We start from the raw sequence: 17,205 nt of genomic DNA, 5'->3' as shown, positions 1-17,205 counted from the left end.
ATGCATACTGGGTGCTGCTGGAAATCCTCAACAATGGCTCCATAGGGCCCAGGACTCATCATAACAAAGTGGTGCGTAAGTCCCCAGCAGAGGATTGGTGCGTGCATGCTGGGCCAGGCATGAATGCACCAGATACTTGATAATGACATCATTGACTGTTCAAGTCATAATGACTAGACGAAAGCCAGGGTGGGGCTGCCTGCTCCTGCATGGCCCTGGTCTGTCAGGGTCAGCACTGAACTGGCTTGTCAAGGTGAGCACTGAGTTAAAAGTGCTCTCTGCCGCTACTGTGGGTTCCCAGGTGGATCTGACTGTGATAGACTGAAGCACAGCAGTCCCTAACCACCTCCCTCAATTAGCCCCCAGTCTCAACAACAGTCTCAGCAGACGTAGGAGGCAGGGAGGAGGTTGCTCCAGGGACAGGCTCTACCTCAAGAGGAACTCCAGTGGTGACCAGGCTCTATGCATGACTGATTTTCAGAGAGGAACCTGGCCAGGCTGAAGCCACAAAGGGGAAGTTTGTATCTGACCTTTAACTTCTTCCAAATTGGATAGACTAGGGGATGTCCCAGGCCTTTTTTTGCCAGTTTCATTGGCAAATGGCGTATGCTGCTTTTCTTATTGTCTTTTGGTGTTCTCCATTGCTATTTGTCAAAGTGCACACCGGCTTCTCAGTTGTGTAGTATGAACATGAAACAGACACAAGAGTGCAGGCTCTGGTGTCAGATAGCCCATGGGAATCCCAGCTCTGGGTGGCCTTGGGCAGGAAACTCTGCACCTCAATGTCCTCATCTCTAAAACAGGACAATTAATAACGTCCACTTGAGGATTAGTATGAGGATTAAATGAACTCTACATATAAAGTGCTTAAAACAGGCTTGACACATAATGTTTACGTGTTAAAAATGCTTTTATTTCAACAAAACAATACTGGTCTCATCACTTTTTAGTGTTTTAACCTAAGCCTCAAGCCAAATAATAATCATTTCCATTTTGGGACATTTTCTATGTGCTAACAGTCTTACACACAGAGGCCAATTTAATTCTTCCCTTAACACAACCTAGTGAGGCATCCCATTTTACAGACAAAGGTATTCCTCTTTGGCTCAGAGAAGCAATGCATCCAAAGGCTGCACAAACAGTAGGTGGCAGAGCCAGAATTCAGAACTGGGTCAGCCCAGCTCCAAACTTCCAGACCTTCCAACATTTCACACTGCTTCCTTGAGACCAAGCCCTCAGGTACCTTAACCCACCTCCATGTCACCACTTAGCATTTAGATAAAGATTAGGTAAGGGGGACAAGGCCCCATCTAGAGAAGCCTTGAGAACTTGCTCATATACCTTGATATGAATTCATTTCTCAAAGAGTCTCATTCCTAGAGCACTGTAAAAATTTGATCTGTTTTGCAACTTCATAAAAAAGCCACTTTTACAGAGCATTGCTTTTTCTCTCTTTCTCCCCCCTCCTCTTTTTTAATCCCCCATGCTTCCACAGACACTGAGAGAGCATTGTCATATTTGATCTGACTCAGAGCTCACTCTGCAGGAAAAGATCTAATTCCAGGGCATTTGTCAAAAACAGCAGCAATTCCTTAACATTATAGCTGCCTAAAGCTGTGATACCAATTGGGGCAAACAAGAGCTGGCCAAAACTTACAGATCTGGGGAAGGAGATATCCACTAGGGGCTTTGAAAACCTGTGATATAATCCTAGAGATCCAGAAAGCCATATGCATGTGCAGCGCTATGCCATTGTAGAGGAAAGACCTGAGAGGGCCTCTGTCTCCCATCTCTGACTGATTTTGAGTCCCTGCACAAGCAGGAAGGCAAGACTTTGGCAGAATCACAAACTTCCTAAGCAATGGAAGTATGCCCCAACACACACACATACATGTGCAAACACACTCTCATCAAAGGGTAGAAGACTTATTGCTTCAAGACACTTAAGTATATTTCTGACAAATCATTGGCTGACCAATAAACTAACCAAGAGACTTGGGTGACTGCATACAACAGGGAACACAGATTTAATTCAGGAAATTCACTAAACAAAATAGCTACAACAGCAACCTGAGGAGGAAGGGTAAATCTGATTTGCAGAGTTGCTACATTATATTATTTACAATGTTCAGGTTTCAACAAAAGATTATAAGATACCCAAGAAAAATAGGTAAGTATGGCTCATTCCCACACAAAATAACAGTCCATAGAAACTGTCCTTGACCTAGATGTTATACTTACTAGATAAAGTCTTCAAATCAGCTACTGTAAATATGTTCAAAGAACTAAAGGAAAGTATATCTAAATAATAAAACATAGTGTGACAATGATGTCCCACCAATTACAGAATGTCAATAAAGAAATAAAAATTATAAAAGAAACAAATATAAATTCTGGAGTTTAAAAGTACAATAACTGAAATACATAAATCACTATTCGGGCTTCAACAGCAGATTTGAGCTTATAGAAGAAAAAAAATATGTGAACTTGAAGATAGGTTAATTGAAAATAGCCAGTCTGAGGTGCAGAAACTAAAAAATAGTGAAGAAAAATGAACAGAACCTCAGAGATTGAAGGGACACCATAAAATGTACCAAAATACACAAAATGAGAGTCCTAGAAGGAGATGGGAGAGAAAAAAAGGTAGAAAGAATATGTAAAGGAATGATGGTTAAAACTTCCAAAATTTGTTGGAAAAAAAAGAGATTTACACCTAGACATATCATAGTCAAGCTGTCCAAAGACAAAGAATCTTGAAAAAAGCAAGAGAAAATACAAGAGATTCTCAATAAAACTAACAGCCGACTTCTCATTAGAAACCATGGAAACCAGAAGGCAATAGAACAACATTTTCAAAATACTGGAAGAGAAAAAAATGCCAGTCAACTAAGAATTCTACATCCAGCAAAACCATTATTCATAAATGGAGAAGACATTCTCAGAGAACTAAAAACCAAGAATATTCATTACTTTGTCCTAGCTGATCAGACCTACAAGAAATCCTAAAGGAAGCCCTTCAGGAAAAATAAAAGGGACGTTAGATGTTCATGGAAATCCTCATTAAGAAATGAAGAGCACATATATAATTAAACATAAAAGACAAAATAAATGTATTTTTATAGCTCTTCTATTTAAAAGACAACTGCATAAAACAATACTTACAAAACTCCAATAATTCATAAAGATGTAATTAGTATGACAATAATGGCACAAATGAGTCAGGCAGCAGGGAGCACAAAGTTATATTGGAACAAAGTTTCTGTAAACCAATAAAGTATTAATCTGAACTATATTTTTTTAAATTAAGAGGTTCATTGTAATCCCCAGAATAACCACTAAGAAAATAACTAAAAAAATACTGTGAAGAAACAATAAGGGAATTATATTGGCATGCTGGAAAATTTCTATTTAACACAAAAAGAAATCAGTAATGGAAAAATAGAACAAAAAAGATATAACATGTATAGAAAACAAATTCAAAGTGGCTAACATAAATCTGTATTATCAGTACTTACATTAAATATAAATGGAACAAATATTCCAACAAAAAGGCAAAGATTGGCCAATAAATTTTTAAAATAATCAAACCATGACTGCTTATAAGAGACATATTACATTTAAAAACACAAGTAGGTTGAAAGTAAAATGATGAGAAAAGATATACCATAAAAACAATACCCAAAAGAGATCTAGAGTTGGTATACAAATATCAGACAAAATTGACTTTAAAACAAAAATGTTACTGGACACAAAGAGGATGAATATTTTATAATGATAAAAGAGTAGTTGCAGAAAGAAGATAATACAATTATAAACATATATGCCCCTATAAACAGAACCCCATAATTCACACGACAAAAATAAACAGAACTGAGGAGATTTTAATAATTTTTGGAGACTTCGATATCCTACTTTCAAAAATAAAACTAGGCAGAACATCAACAAGGAAACAGAAGACTTGAACAACATAAGGAATCAAGCAGACCTAACATACAACTGTAGAATGCTCCACCTTATAACAGCAGCATGCACATTCTTCTCAAATGCACACAGAACATATTTGAGGATAGACCATTTACTGAATCATAAAGTAAGCCTTAAAAATTTTTAAGGATTAATCAAAACAAAGTTTGAAAGTCTATTCACTGACTACCAAGGAATGAAATTAGAAATCAATGAAAAAGGACATTTGAGAAATTCACAAATATGTGGAAACTGAACAACTCCCTTCTAAATACTCAAAGAAGCTGATCACAGTGGCATCTGTGCTAGCATCTTTGGGTACTTGGGGTGAGTTGGGACGTGTAGTCCTATTCAAGAGGCTGAAGCAGGAGGATCGCTTGAGCCCAGGAGTTAGATGCAGCAGTTAGCTATGCCACTGCATTCCAGCCTCCGTGACAGAGCAAGACCTTAACTCAAAAAAACAGAACAAAAAAACTAGAAAAATAGGAAAAATTAAAAAATCAATAAAAACAAAAGTTGGTTCTTTGAAAAAATTACCAAGTTTGACAAACTTTAGCTAGACTGACCAAGAAAAAAAGAAAATTATTAAGATCAGGAATGACATAGGGAACATCACTACCAAACTTACAGAATAAAAAAGATTGTAAGGGATAATATGAAAAAGAGTTTGTGGCCAGGTACCATGGCTCACACCTGTAATCCCAGCACTTTGGGAGGCCAAGACAGGAGGATTGCTTGAGGTTCGAAGTTTGAGACCAGCTTGGGCAACACAGTGAGATCCCATCTCTAAACTTTTTTAAATTAAAAATTAGCCAGGTGTGGTGGTATGTGCTTAACTCCCACCTACTTGGGAGGCTGAGGCAGGAGGATTGCTGGAGCCCAGAGGTTCGAAGCTACAGTAAGCCATGATCGTACCATTGGACTCCAGCCTGGGTGACAGAGCAAGACCCTGTCTCAAAAATGAATAAATAAATAAACAAAACCCATAACTGTTTGCCAACAAATTAGATGACTTAGATAAAGGAGACAAATTTCTAGAAAGGCACAAACTACCAAAATCAACTGAAAAAGAAATTTAAAATCTGTATTACTGAACATTTTAAGAATTAATACCAAATGTTCACAAACTCTTTCAAGAAACAGAAGAGAGGGAACAGTTCTCAATTCCTCCTATGCAGCCAGTAGTCCTCCGATATCAAAAACCAAGACCACAGACCAAAATCTCTTATAAATACAGACCGATGTCTTTTATAAATACAGATACAAGACTACAGACCAATATCTCTTATAAATACAGATGCAAAAATCCTCAAGAAAAACTAGCAAAATATAATCCAAATCTACTGATGAATGGATACACAAAATGTGGTATATTCATACTATGGAATATTAGTCTTAAAAAGGAATGAAGTAGCCATACATATATGAACCTTGAAAACATCATGCTAAGTGAAAGAAGTCAATCACAAAAATACAACATATTTATTATATGAAAATAGTTTCATGGTTGTCTAGGCTGCAGGGCTGGGGACAAGGGAATATGGAGAGGGTTGTCTCTGGAATGAGACGTGACTACTAATGGGCATGGGGTTTCTTTCCGGGGTGATGACGATGTTCTAAAATTAGATTTTGGTGATAGTTACATAACTCTGTGACTAGATTAAAAACTGCTGAATTGTATAAATTCAAATTCAATTCAATTGAACTAATTTCTATAATACACGAAATACACCTCAATACAGCTATTTAAAAGAGTCCAGTGATAGGATGTTTAGGAGAAGAGCCAGCAAAAGACAACTTAGGCAGGATGAGCATTAGCTACATAGCTGGCTGGGGGTGGGCGATAGGCAGAGATATTTTAGGGGTTCATTTCATTGAGATATTCCCCATTTTGGTTCCAGGATTCCTGAAGGAGGGTCCCCTACAGGTACAAGGACCACAGAGTAACAAGATGAGAAAACACACCTCCAAGCCTGTTCTTCCTCCTCCCTTCAGGAGTTCAGGCCTCTGAAGCTCTCCGGGAGGCTTGCTGCCCTAAGGGCCGAGGTCAGGGATTTAGGGCTTCCCCAGGATTGGTTCGTCTCTGGAGCCATAAGAGCCAACCCCCTAACCCTGGAGCCCAGCAGTGTTGACCCTGTTGAGCCCCCATCCTCCAGCTGAAAGGCCACAGGACTCATCTCCAAGCAGGTAGGAGGGGGCGCCAGGACTTCTCGTGTCCTGTTGCTCGGTGCATACAGCAGTTCTGGGTTTCCTTGGGGAAACATCAAGGTTCAAGCTACTAGGGACCTAGAGATCATCGAGTCACGCCTGTTTCCCTCTTTCCAGATAAAGAAACTAAAGAAACTGAGGTTGAGTGGCAGGGAGCTGGGACGACTGCTGGGCTTTCTGACAGTCTTGAGGCCTGCATGCCTGTCCCCATTACAGGTGGGAGGGCAGAGGCTCAGAGGGGTGAAGGGGAGGCCTGGCTAGGAAATGAAACCAAATTTCTCTGCTGGATGCTGGTTCCCTTTTTGAAAAACCCCCAGGGCTGCTGTGCAGGACACCAAGTGGAGAAGAAGTCACAAAGAGCGGCCCTTCTCAGAAATGGAGTGGGGCCAGAAGCCTTGAGGCTCAGTCTCCTGAGCATGGCCTGCAGGATGGCAAGGCTCGACCACATCCCAGCATGTGGTTCCAGGCCTCACATCTGTCCATGTCAGCCCACCACTGCCTTCAAAATCAAGTCAGACTTGAGGGCTGCCACTTCGCCTGGCCCCTGCCAGCCTTCCCAGCAGCAAGCATAAGACAGAGTCTGCCCTGGCCTTCAGGGAGCTTCTGACTCACTTAGTGAGGGAACAGATTGTGCAAAGTAATGACACATGTATATTTACACATTATGGTAAGTGTTTTAAAGGAAAAATACACAATGGCAAGTGAGCAAATAACAGGGGTCAGAAAAGGCCTCTCAGGAAATAGTGACACTTAGGCCCAGACAAACGAGGAGCAAGGTGACTTCAGGCAGAGAGAAATGAGGAAAGCAAAAGCAGGCCACGTGTGAGAGGAGGATGGGGATGTGGGGAGCTGGAGACCACAAGGCCGGCAGTGAATGGCACTGAGAATCAACTGTCACTGCTGCTGGAACCACTGAGCATGCATAAGTAGGGAGCAGTGAGACCCCGCAGGTGACCTGCACAGCCACAGTGGCTACTGGAGAAGGGACTAGAGTTGAGGAGGGTCCACGTGGGAGAGGCCACTGCAGCAGATGGGGCCGCAGGTGCTGGCACAGCATAGAGACAGCAGAAAGATTCAAGTGCACTTTGGAAATAGAACTGGCAGGACGTGGGGATGGCAAATTGGAGAAGGAAGAAATTGAGAGTTCAGTTTTAGCCTGATTAGCTTTGGCCAATCTGTAGCCCAGGAGACATCCAATGGAGGTGTCCAGGGGCCAGAGGCCTGAGCCAGGAAAATGACTGAAGATTCTGATGAGTTTGCCAGCCAGAGGGCCGAGCAAGCAAGCAAGGAACATCAGAATGTGCAGGCCCCTGGGGACAGGAGCAGAGACAGAATGGGAGAGCAGGAGGCAGCCACTGTGCTGGCCCGAGGACTGTGGTTCCCTGAATGCTGCAGCGGAACAGCAAAACTGGTCCTATCACCCAGTCAGTGACAGCCATGCCTCCTGCCCTCTTCCTCCAAGACAGAGCAGGGCACTCTGTCCACTCATCTTGCACCAGACCAGCAGCAGCATTCCTGCCCAGGCCCACTGGCCTCTGTACCCTGGCTACTGAGCACCCCAGTGAGCCCATGCCTGGCAGAGCCTATACTTTGTTCACTAGCAAAGGGCCACAGGGCCTGCAGGAACCCATGCCCAGAGCTCATCTATTACAATGCAGTGATAAACACAGTGAACTGCCACCGGGATCTGCCGGGTGTTGGGTGACCCAACAATAGGCTGGGTCGAGCCAGCAGGTGAGCTCGATGGCTTCCTGTCTCTGCCCATACTCTGCTCTTGCTAGTGTTCATAAGTACAGATTCTGTGCCAGTGTGGTGCCAGGCCACACAGGTGACAAGGTGATCACAAGCGGCAGACCCAGGCTCACCGCACCAAAGGGAATGAAATGAACTAGACCTGATGTCTGGGGCTCAGAGGTGGCAGAGGCCACCTGCCCAAGCTCGACTGCCCTCAGGCCCATTTGATGGCATCTTGAGAGGAAGCGGTGTGGTGTGGAGACCAGAGAGATCCAGGCTGCGTGGTCCGGGGAGCCTGGGAGGGGGAAGGGGGAACACAGTGCCACCAAGGCTGGGAAGCTGAGCCTTTTCTGCAGCCAGTGTGGGGCCAAAGTGGGGTTTGAGGAGGACCATAGTGTCACTAGAGCTGTGGATAGATGCTGGCTTGGGCAGTGGACTAGAAGGGGCAAGGGTGAACACAGGATGGCCAGCCAGAAGCAGTGCCATCAAGGTAATAAGTCGACGAGCGAATGCACAGGTGCTGCGGTGGCCTTGAAGGCAGGAGCACAGGAGCCAACAGCCTTTGGTTGTGAGAAATGAAGAAGAGGGCAGGGTCGAGAGCCAGGAAAGCAGGAGAAGCGGCAGTGGGAACGCAGGACTGCACCGGAGTCTGATGAGGGGCTCTGGATCTGTAGGCCACAGACAGGCTCTGCAGGGCATGGAGGGGGAATTTCGGGGACATTTGTTTAGAGGCAAGCACAGTCATCAGGGCCTCGAGGGAGACAGCTCAGAAGGTGAACAAATTGACAGCCAAAAGCCGGCAGGGCAGGGCTGCCTTCAGCCCTAGTTCTGCTGTTCCGCTGCATCATTTGGGGAGCCACAGTCCTCAGGCAGCCCTCCGCAGCCCAGGAGGGGCCTAAGGGGGAGTAGGCTCAAAGGTGCTCAGAGCGTCAGGACTGGTCACCTGGTCCAGTGCAGATGACCTCATTCAAGGCAGAGCCTGACAGCGGGGCCAGGATGAGTGGGAAGGAGGACAAAGGGGAGTCAGGGCTGGGCACGCTGTTCCCTGGTGCTGGGAATGGAGGGGAGGAACAATAGGCAGGGCTTATGGAGCATAGAAGGGGACAAGGAATTGGCCTTGTTGGTTTCATTTTTGAATTTTTGGATGACCAACTCAGACAGGTTTATGGGCTGACAGGAGTTGATGGGAGGGAGGGTGAGGATGTCGAAAAGAGCACAGGACCTCGTCATGGGCAAAATCCCGGAAGGCAAGGGACAGCTGCTACTGCTGAGAGCAGCGGGAACGATGAGGGGCGAAGAGCTCCAGAGGCAGCTGGAGATGAAGCGGTGGCAGAGAATGAGCGCGTGTCAGGATCTAAGGGCCTACCAGTCCGCTCCTGCCCCTCACCGCCCTGGAACAAAAGCTGACTCCATGTTGTGCTCCAGTACCACCTTCTTCCTCCAAATCTCCACCTTGGGTAACAATGCAAAGCTGAAGAAAATGAAATTTGCCACCAAACAGACCCATCACAGAGCTCTAAATACAGATGCATCTGGAAACATGCCCCAGAAACAATACCCTCAGAGTTCAGACAAGTACACGGGCCCTCTGCTTTTAGGGGAGGCTCATCCTCTACAAATCAGATCCTGCTCACTGACCTTTCAGCTTTTTGGGAGCACCTGGAACCCAGGAGTTCTCTATGTGTGACAACCTGTCTTGCATATGATATTAAGTGGGATTAACGCCACAGCATATCACACCCTCTCCCCCCTGAAAAAGGCACGCAACAATCCCTCCCCAGACCCACTGTGCCCACCTGCAGCTTTGCAGCCAGCAGGAGATCAAGGAGCTTCTGGATAAAGCCCAGGATTTGGGTTTTAAACACATGATAATGACACCTACTAATGTGGCTCTGGCTCTTGATATATTTTTGCTGCTCTCTTCGTGAGATTATAGAATATTTGAGCTTTTCTACTTCATCAAGTAGATTTTTACACAGGGACAAACATGCGAAAATGTTGTGTTGTAAGAGTTTGATTCAGAAACATCCAAGAATGAAATCAATAAGAACAATTGTCTTAGCTGTTGCTTTAATTGAAATGATATCAATGATTAATGGACTCTCTAAATGTACATACACATCTCTAGGCTAGAGAGTCAGATAGCTCCTTAGGTGGGTAGCAAGAGCTAAACACACACGGATACATACACAGACATACTGTGTTACTGCTATTACAACTGAACAGTTTAATGTCCAAAGCAGCGTTTCTCAAAGTGTGTCCACACATATGGGTGCCGTGAAATGTTCTATGAAAAGAAGGTTCCTCAGGCAAAGGTGTGGAGACCATACCTACAATCCACCTGACTTAGCGGGCACAACTGTGCCAGTGTGGCAAAGGCTCTGTTTGCTGTGAAAAATCCTCCAAACTTTCATAATTCCTGATGTCTAAGATTATTTGACCAAATAACCCCTCCCGTGTTTATTGCAGAACTAATTGTGAACAATGGTTCAGACTGTCCACCACCCAGCCAGCCTGGCCACAAGGGTTCAAATTTGTTAAGTGAGCCCGCAGCATTTAAACTCTTGGAGATTTTGTACACTAAGAGATCAAACATCTGTCTTCCTTGAACCACAGACTCTCCAACAATTGCATGGGTTCTCTCCTCCCTGCCAGGCAGTGGCTGGTCATCCACTCTGGCACCACAGTGCTCCCCACACACTTGGCCAGTTTGGCTAACTTCCATGGGCTGCAGAACCTTGTAGGCACTTCAGACTCAGTGCCTACTCCCAGGCTGCTGTGGCCAGCCGTCTCTCGGGTGGGTGGGAGGGTAGGGCCAAGCTAGGGAACACTCCTGGACCAGGCTTGTTCCTTACCTGGATTGGTGAAGCCAGCAGCTGGCCTTGGGGGTCCACAGCCCCAGAGGACAGACCTAAGCAAGAGGAGGTGCCCCTGGCTCTTTTCTGGGGCTGCTTAATGAGTCTATGTCCTCCCTAACCAAGGCTTTGTAAACCCACCCTTGCTTTTGGGACACCCTTTGCCATGTTTACTGAGGAGGGGTCAGGAGAGACTAAAGCTGCTTGTCCAGGCCCTGGCGGGGGTGAAATCCTGGGCTCTGACCTGCCCTCGGGGAGCATGCAGCAAGACCTTGCCCTCTGAATCCTACTGCAGCCCTAGCTATTGTCATAGTGAAGACACCACACACAGGGCTCTTGGCCCCTGCTTCCAAGAATGAAGCCTCATGTGCAAAATTCTTTTTCATTCTTTCTACAATCAGAAGTCGAGAAAACTGTTGCTCTGGGACAATGAGAACCTTGCAACTACAGCACTCATATTTTTCACTTGGTTTTGGTTGCAAAGAGGCTCAACCACAGATCCTACCTCATGGCCAGATTAACTAGGCTCCATTTTCCCTTGACCTGTCTACTTCCTGTGTAAATGTAGGGTCCTGTTTAGGTTTTTAAATAGTTAAGTATTATACATGTTATAAGCTACTTCAAACCCTTTGTGAAACCAGCCTGTACATTCTCACCCGGACAAGGTCGAAAGCTGTCTGACCTTTTCTGTATCTGGATGCAGAATACACTTATCGGAGGAAGGAAGACCTGGTGCTCATTCTGGCAGAGCCTGCCTTACCCTATATGGTTTACAGGCAAGGCTTCCCAGACTCACCTGGCCGTAGGAGTCACTTGGGGAACTCCTTAAACACACAGTTTCCGGAGACCTTCCCCAGAGCCTATCCAGCAGGCCAGGGTGGGGCCTGGGAATCTGCATGCTTAATAAGCGCGGCAGGTGAGTGTTAGGGTCAGGTGAGTTTAGGGAGCGCTGCCGGAAAGGCATGCACCACTATGTCCCCAATGATCAACAGGGATCATTTCAGTCAGTCAAGGGTTAAGTCGGCTGGGCCCCAGAGCCCCGGGAGGCCAGACCTCCGGCGGCCGCCAACGTCCTAAGCGCGTTTCTGGGCTTTGGGCCCTCTCCAAGACTGCTGCATTCCTCAAGCAGCTCTGCTCGCAGGTTCCGCCGCGACTTTTGGAAAACTCTGAGTCAGGGCCCCACCGTCCAAGTTTGTGACAGAGGCGGGCGAGAATGAATGGTTAGTCTCCCGGCGGTTAAGCCGCAGGGGCGGCGCAGGGCGCGGACCGGGCTCGCGGTGCAGAGACCTGCAGGCGGATCTGGGCGCCGGGGGTTCCTCCGCCCAGGCCGTGGACTTGGAGGACCTGCAGCCGGCGCCGCGGCCAGCCCCGGGCCCTGAAGGGCGGACCCTCCCCTCGGCTTTACCCATTCCCGCCCAGGGGCCGGACCCCACCCCCACTCCCAGATGGGGACCGAGGAGCCCCGGGATGCGCCTCCGCGCCCCGAGTCAGGGGGAGGCTCCCCTTCCAAAGTTAGGAGACTCAGCGGAGCAGCAGCCGCACCTAAGCCGTTTCCAAAGCTGAGGCAGGTGCGGGCGGCCCTGGACACCCGGTGGCGAGTCCCCGAGGCGGGGCTGGCAGCCTCTGGCGGCGGCCACAGGGAGCGAGGCGCACGTGCGCGCAAGAGTTACCTTTGGGCGCTCGCAGGTGTCCTCTCCAGTCCTTGCAGCAGCACAGCCCCATGGCAGCCGCCCGCAGCCCCGCCGCTGGGCTCCTCTCCCCGCCTGCCGCCTGCGCCCCTGGGCGGCGCGGCCGAGGTCCGGCCCACGGGCAGTGCCCAGCCGGGCGCAGGGTGCGCGGGGCCGCCGGCCCGCGGCTCCCGGGCCCTCACACTCCACCGCGGCCCCGCGCCGCGGGCATCCCGGCCTCCGGGCAGACCCTGCTAATCAATACGAGAACGCGCAGATCGCGCCCGCCGCGCCGCTGCCCGCTTTTATCTCCGCGCGCCGGGGCGGCCCCGCGCCGCTCCCTGCCCTCGCCGGCGCCCTCCCCGCGGCCCGTTACTCTCCCGGGGTGCCGGGCCGCGCGCTCGCCCAGGAGCCGCCAGGGGGCGCCACGGAGCCGGGGCTGCCTCCGTTTCCCTGGGAGCCAAGCAGGCGTTGGGGGCCACACCGGCCTGGCCTCCCCGCGCAGAATCGGAAGAAGGGGCGCCCTCGCTGTGCAAGGGAGACTCCCCCGCCAGCATCCTCTGGGCAGTCATCTCAAGGATGACTTGGTCGGGGGTGTTCAGGACCACTGAACTCTCAGTTTCCCAGCTCACCTGTACTGTGCAGTAGTAGGAAGAGGGAGTGTTTGCCCAGGCTACCCTCAAACCTGGCGGGCTACCTGTGAGCTGTGTGACTTTGGATAAATCATCTCCCCTCTGAAACTGTTTCCTCACCTGAAAAGTGAGGGAAATGATAGCGGTTCAGATGCCACTTAGCACAAATTAAGAATTAAGTTATTCAAACTCTTTCTGTGCCCAGTTTCCCCACCTATAAAACAGAGAAGATAACAGAAACTGCTTCATCGGATGGTCGTGGCAATTAAATGAGTTGATATATGCAAGGACTTAGAACCCAAGTGGCCTGTAGCTAAGTATTTTGCAAGTGTGAGCTATCGTCATTATCAAGTCTTGGCGAGGATTTGGGCACTTTTTCATGAGAGTGTGTTTGGTGCAATCACCTTGGAAGGTAACATGGAAGCTGCTTTATTAAAACTAAAAATGCTGATGCCCTGGGAGCAAGCTGTCTTATTTCTTCATATGTACCACATGGAAATGTGTGCCCACATGCCCAGGAAAGTCTATAGAAGGTTATTCACGGCAGCCTTGCTTGTGGTTGCAAACAGTTGGAACCACCAAAATGTTCATCAGTAAAAGAATTATTGACCAGGCCTGGTGGCTCCTGCTTACGATCCCAGTACTTTAGGAGGCCAAAGTAGGTGGATCACTTGAGCCCAGGAGTTTGAGACCAGCCTGGGCAACAGGGTGAAATCCCTTCTCTTCTAAAAATACAAAAATTAGCAGTGCATGGTAGCGCACACCTGTAATTGCAACTACTCAGGAGGCTGAGGCACGATAATCACTTGAACTCAGGAGGTGAAGGTTGCAGTGAGCCGAGACTGGGCCACTACACTCAAGCCTGGGTGACAGAGTGAGACTCTGTCTCAAAACAAACAAACAAATGAAAGAATTATCAAATAAGTTGAAATTTTCATAAGATGGTATATGATATAAAAGGAGAGTGCTATGGCTGAATGTGTGAGATGCATGGATTCATGGCACTTATGTAAAACACATACCCATACTCACAAAATATTACTATAGTGTTCACTCTATGCCATGCTCTGTTCTAGGCCCTTGGGCCTGGAAAAATATATGGGAGGAAAACAGGAAAACAGAAGTGGTCCCTTTGGGGAGAGGGTGGAACAAGAATGGAGTAAAGTGGGTGTCAAGAGACTTTGGCTTTTTTATAATGGCCTCATTCTGTAAAAGGAAAAAATAACCATGTATTATTGTGTAACTAAATAATCAATTTACTTTGACTGAAATAATTATATTTTTAAGTGTTTGGCACAGAGTAGGCTTCTTCATGTAAGGTTCTTTGTCACCCCCCAGTTCCTAGGATCTGTTCTTGACCCTGAAGCAGGGCTGTGGTCCAGCTCTGATGGCCTTGACTTGAGTGGAATTTTCTCCCTCCCTCCCTACCACAATTCCATTTGGGGAGAACAGAGGTGGTCTCAGAGGAGAATCTCAGTAAGGGCAGGCTGGAAAGCAGAGGCTGCCCAAGGCACGGAGCAGAAGAGTTAAATAATTGTGGGGGCAGGAAAGAATGACTTAGAGCAGGGAAGAGGTTTTCCCGGGAGTTAAGTCTTCATTCAAAGGAGAGATTAACAACAGCGGGGCAGATTTCTGCCTCCCTCCCTCTCCTTTAACTTCTCAGAAAGACCAGGGTGAGGCTTTGGGGAGAGAGAAGTTGTCCTGCATTAGATCCGGAAAGAAAGATGTTTTCACTTCATGACATGTAGGCGGGGGTTACAAAGAGAGAGTAACTGAGAAAAAACAGAGAGACCTGACTTCTGGTTGCTGCCAAGTCATTTTAAACAGTTTTAGCACCAGGCAAGATCACTTAGTCACAGCGGGCTTAATGAGGCCCCAGGAATTCCAAGCTAGAGCTCCCTGCATTCAGGGAGAGCATCTGCGGGGAGCGAGCCCCTCGGGTGATTGTCCAACGGCCAAGTCCTACATTTGGAAAGCAAGATTTAAAAGAAAACATCACAGCGGCCATTGTGGGCCGCTTGTTTATCTTTCTAAGAGGAAGTAGCAAAGCAGGATCGTTTCAAATGAGCCTATTATAAAGGGTCAACGTCCCTATTGAACAGTTTAAATATATTTTGGGATACTCGACTTTTCAAAGTGGCTTTAAATATCAACTCCCAAGGCAGTTCAGTAGACAAATAGGAAGGCAAGGGCTTCTTGTTTTATTGCCTTTGGTTTCACACATTTTAATTCCTAATTACACATTATCTTTTTATGGTTTTTTAGTTGTGTGTTCTTCCTCAAGGGGGAAGGAAAATAACATGCACTATATGTTTCCCACCATGTGCCAGGCAACTCACAAAGGTTATCTCCGTTAACCACAGGACAACCGCATGAAGCAGATGCCATGAGATTCAATTTACAAAGGAAGAAACTAATGTTCAGAAAGGTGAAGAGACTTGCCCGAGATGAATGAGGTAGTAAGTGGCAGAGCCAAGATGGATGGGTGGATGAATGGATGGGTGCATGGATGGATGGATGGGTGGATAGATGGGTAAATGGATGGATGGATGGATGGATGGATGGATGGATGGATGGATGGAGAAATTGATATTTGGATGGAGGTGTACGTAGGTGAATAGATGGATGGATGGGTGGATGGATGGATGGATGGATGGATGGGTGGATAGATGGGTAAATGGATGGATGGATGGATGGATGGATGGATGGATGGATGGAGAAATTGATATTTGGATGGAGGTGTAGGTAGGTGAATAGATGGATGGATGGGTGGATGGTTGGTTGAATGGAGGTGTGGACAGGTGAATAGATGAATGGATGGGTGGATAGATGGATGGTTGCGTGAAGGGGTGGATAGGTGAAGAGATGGATGGATGGGTGGATGGATGGTTGGATGGATGGAGGTGTGGATAGGTGAACAGATTGATGGAGGGGTGGAGGGATGGTTGAATGGATGTGTTCCATAGGTGAATAGAAGGATGGATGATGGATGGTTTAATGGTTAAATAAACAGAAGAATGGGTAGTATTTTCCTAGTTAGGCCTAAAGTCATGGGCTGCAACTGGCAAAGCACCCACTTAGCATAGACTTTGTCTGAAAAACCAAATTCCCTGAACATAGCTCTGCCACCCAAATTGATCATGACCCCAAACTAACGAGAATTGAGCCAAAACATCAAGATCATACATGCTGCAAGGCTCTAGCTGTGTTCAAGCTGCCTTGCTCCAGAAGAAGGGACAGAGGTGGGAGCCTCTAGGACATGTTTCCCAGCAGGAAGGCCAACCTCCAGCCCACCACCAGGCACAGGGCAGAAGAGCTAGAGCCAGGGGGTGGATATCCAGTGGGCACAGTGGGCTCTGGGAGGAGGCTGGATGCTAGCTTTGAGGACAAAGTTTCCATGGGATAAAGGCTGCCCAGAGCTCTACCTCCTGCCACTTTACTCTATTTTTCTGGGAGACCCACAGTTGGGTGGTGAGAATGTAGAGTTGCTTCTAGGGGGTGCTGCTACTGGGATCCTGAAGCCTGTGCAGCCTGAGCCCCTGGTCCCAGATATGCCCCAGGCCATTCAAGGATTTTCTTAGGAGACTCAGGACATGTCCTCTGTAGTTCCAATGCAGGAGTCTGGATTGCTCCTCCCCAGAATATCCAAGGCACCCTCACAGCACTATCTCAGGTGTGAGCTCAGCCTTGGGTAGCTCAGGGGAAGAGTATAAATGGGAGTGTACCATCTTAGCCACAAGCATAGCTTAGGGAGCCTATAATGATCATTCTTTCCTTCACTCATGTACAAATGATGATTGAACACAGCTGAATGCCTGACACAAAGCCAGTCCAGTGTGGGGCGGGGGATAGGAGGTTACCCTGGGAGCTGTAGGGGACAGAAAGCCAGTCTGCCGAGGGTAGTGAAGAAAACTCTGAGGAGGAGGATGCTTTGAGGTGGGACCTGGGCTGCAAGGAGGGGTCCAGCACCTTAGGGGATGGCACAGGAATGGTCACTGATATGGTGTAGACGTGTGTCCCTCCAAATCTCATGTTGAAATATGACCTCCAGTGTTGAAGGTGGGCCTAGTGGGAGGTGTTTGGGTCATGGGGCAGATGACATGAGAGCTGGTTGTTTAAAAGGGTATGAGACCTCCTCCTTTCTCT

At 47.5% G+C, this 17,205-nt stretch overlaps 1 protein-coding gene across 10 annotated transcripts in view; it reads right to left on the bottom strand.

Annotated features, from left to right (window-relative positions):
• Window positions 1-17,205, bottom strand: part of ARHGAP22 (Rho GTPase activating protein 22) — a 211,688-nt gene that overhangs the window by 68,990 nt on the left and 125,493 nt on the right. Inside the window, exon 1 of one of the 10 annotated variants that reach the window (XM_007962621.3) lies at window positions 12,431-12,559. The exons of the other annotated variants lie outside the window; for them this stretch is intronic. Within the exon in view, the coding sequence (XP_007960812.1) occupies window positions 12,431-12,482 (52 nt within the window). The 5' untranslated portion in view covers window positions 12,483-12,559. Of the gene's footprint in view, window positions 1-12,430; window positions 12,560-17,205 lie in introns of those variants that run through there. 10 annotated transcript variants of the gene reach the window in all.

Source organism: Chlorocebus sabaeus, chromosome 9, assembly GCF_047675955.1.
Source record: "Chlorocebus sabaeus isolate Y175 chromosome 9, mChlSab1.0.hap1, whole genome shotgun sequence".
Lineage (NCBI taxonomy): Eukaryota > Metazoa > Chordata > Mammalia > Primates > Cercopithecidae > Chlorocebus > Chlorocebus sabaeus.
Note: the sequence above shows the minus strand (reverse complement) of the source record. Positions and strands in the feature narration are given on the sequence as shown.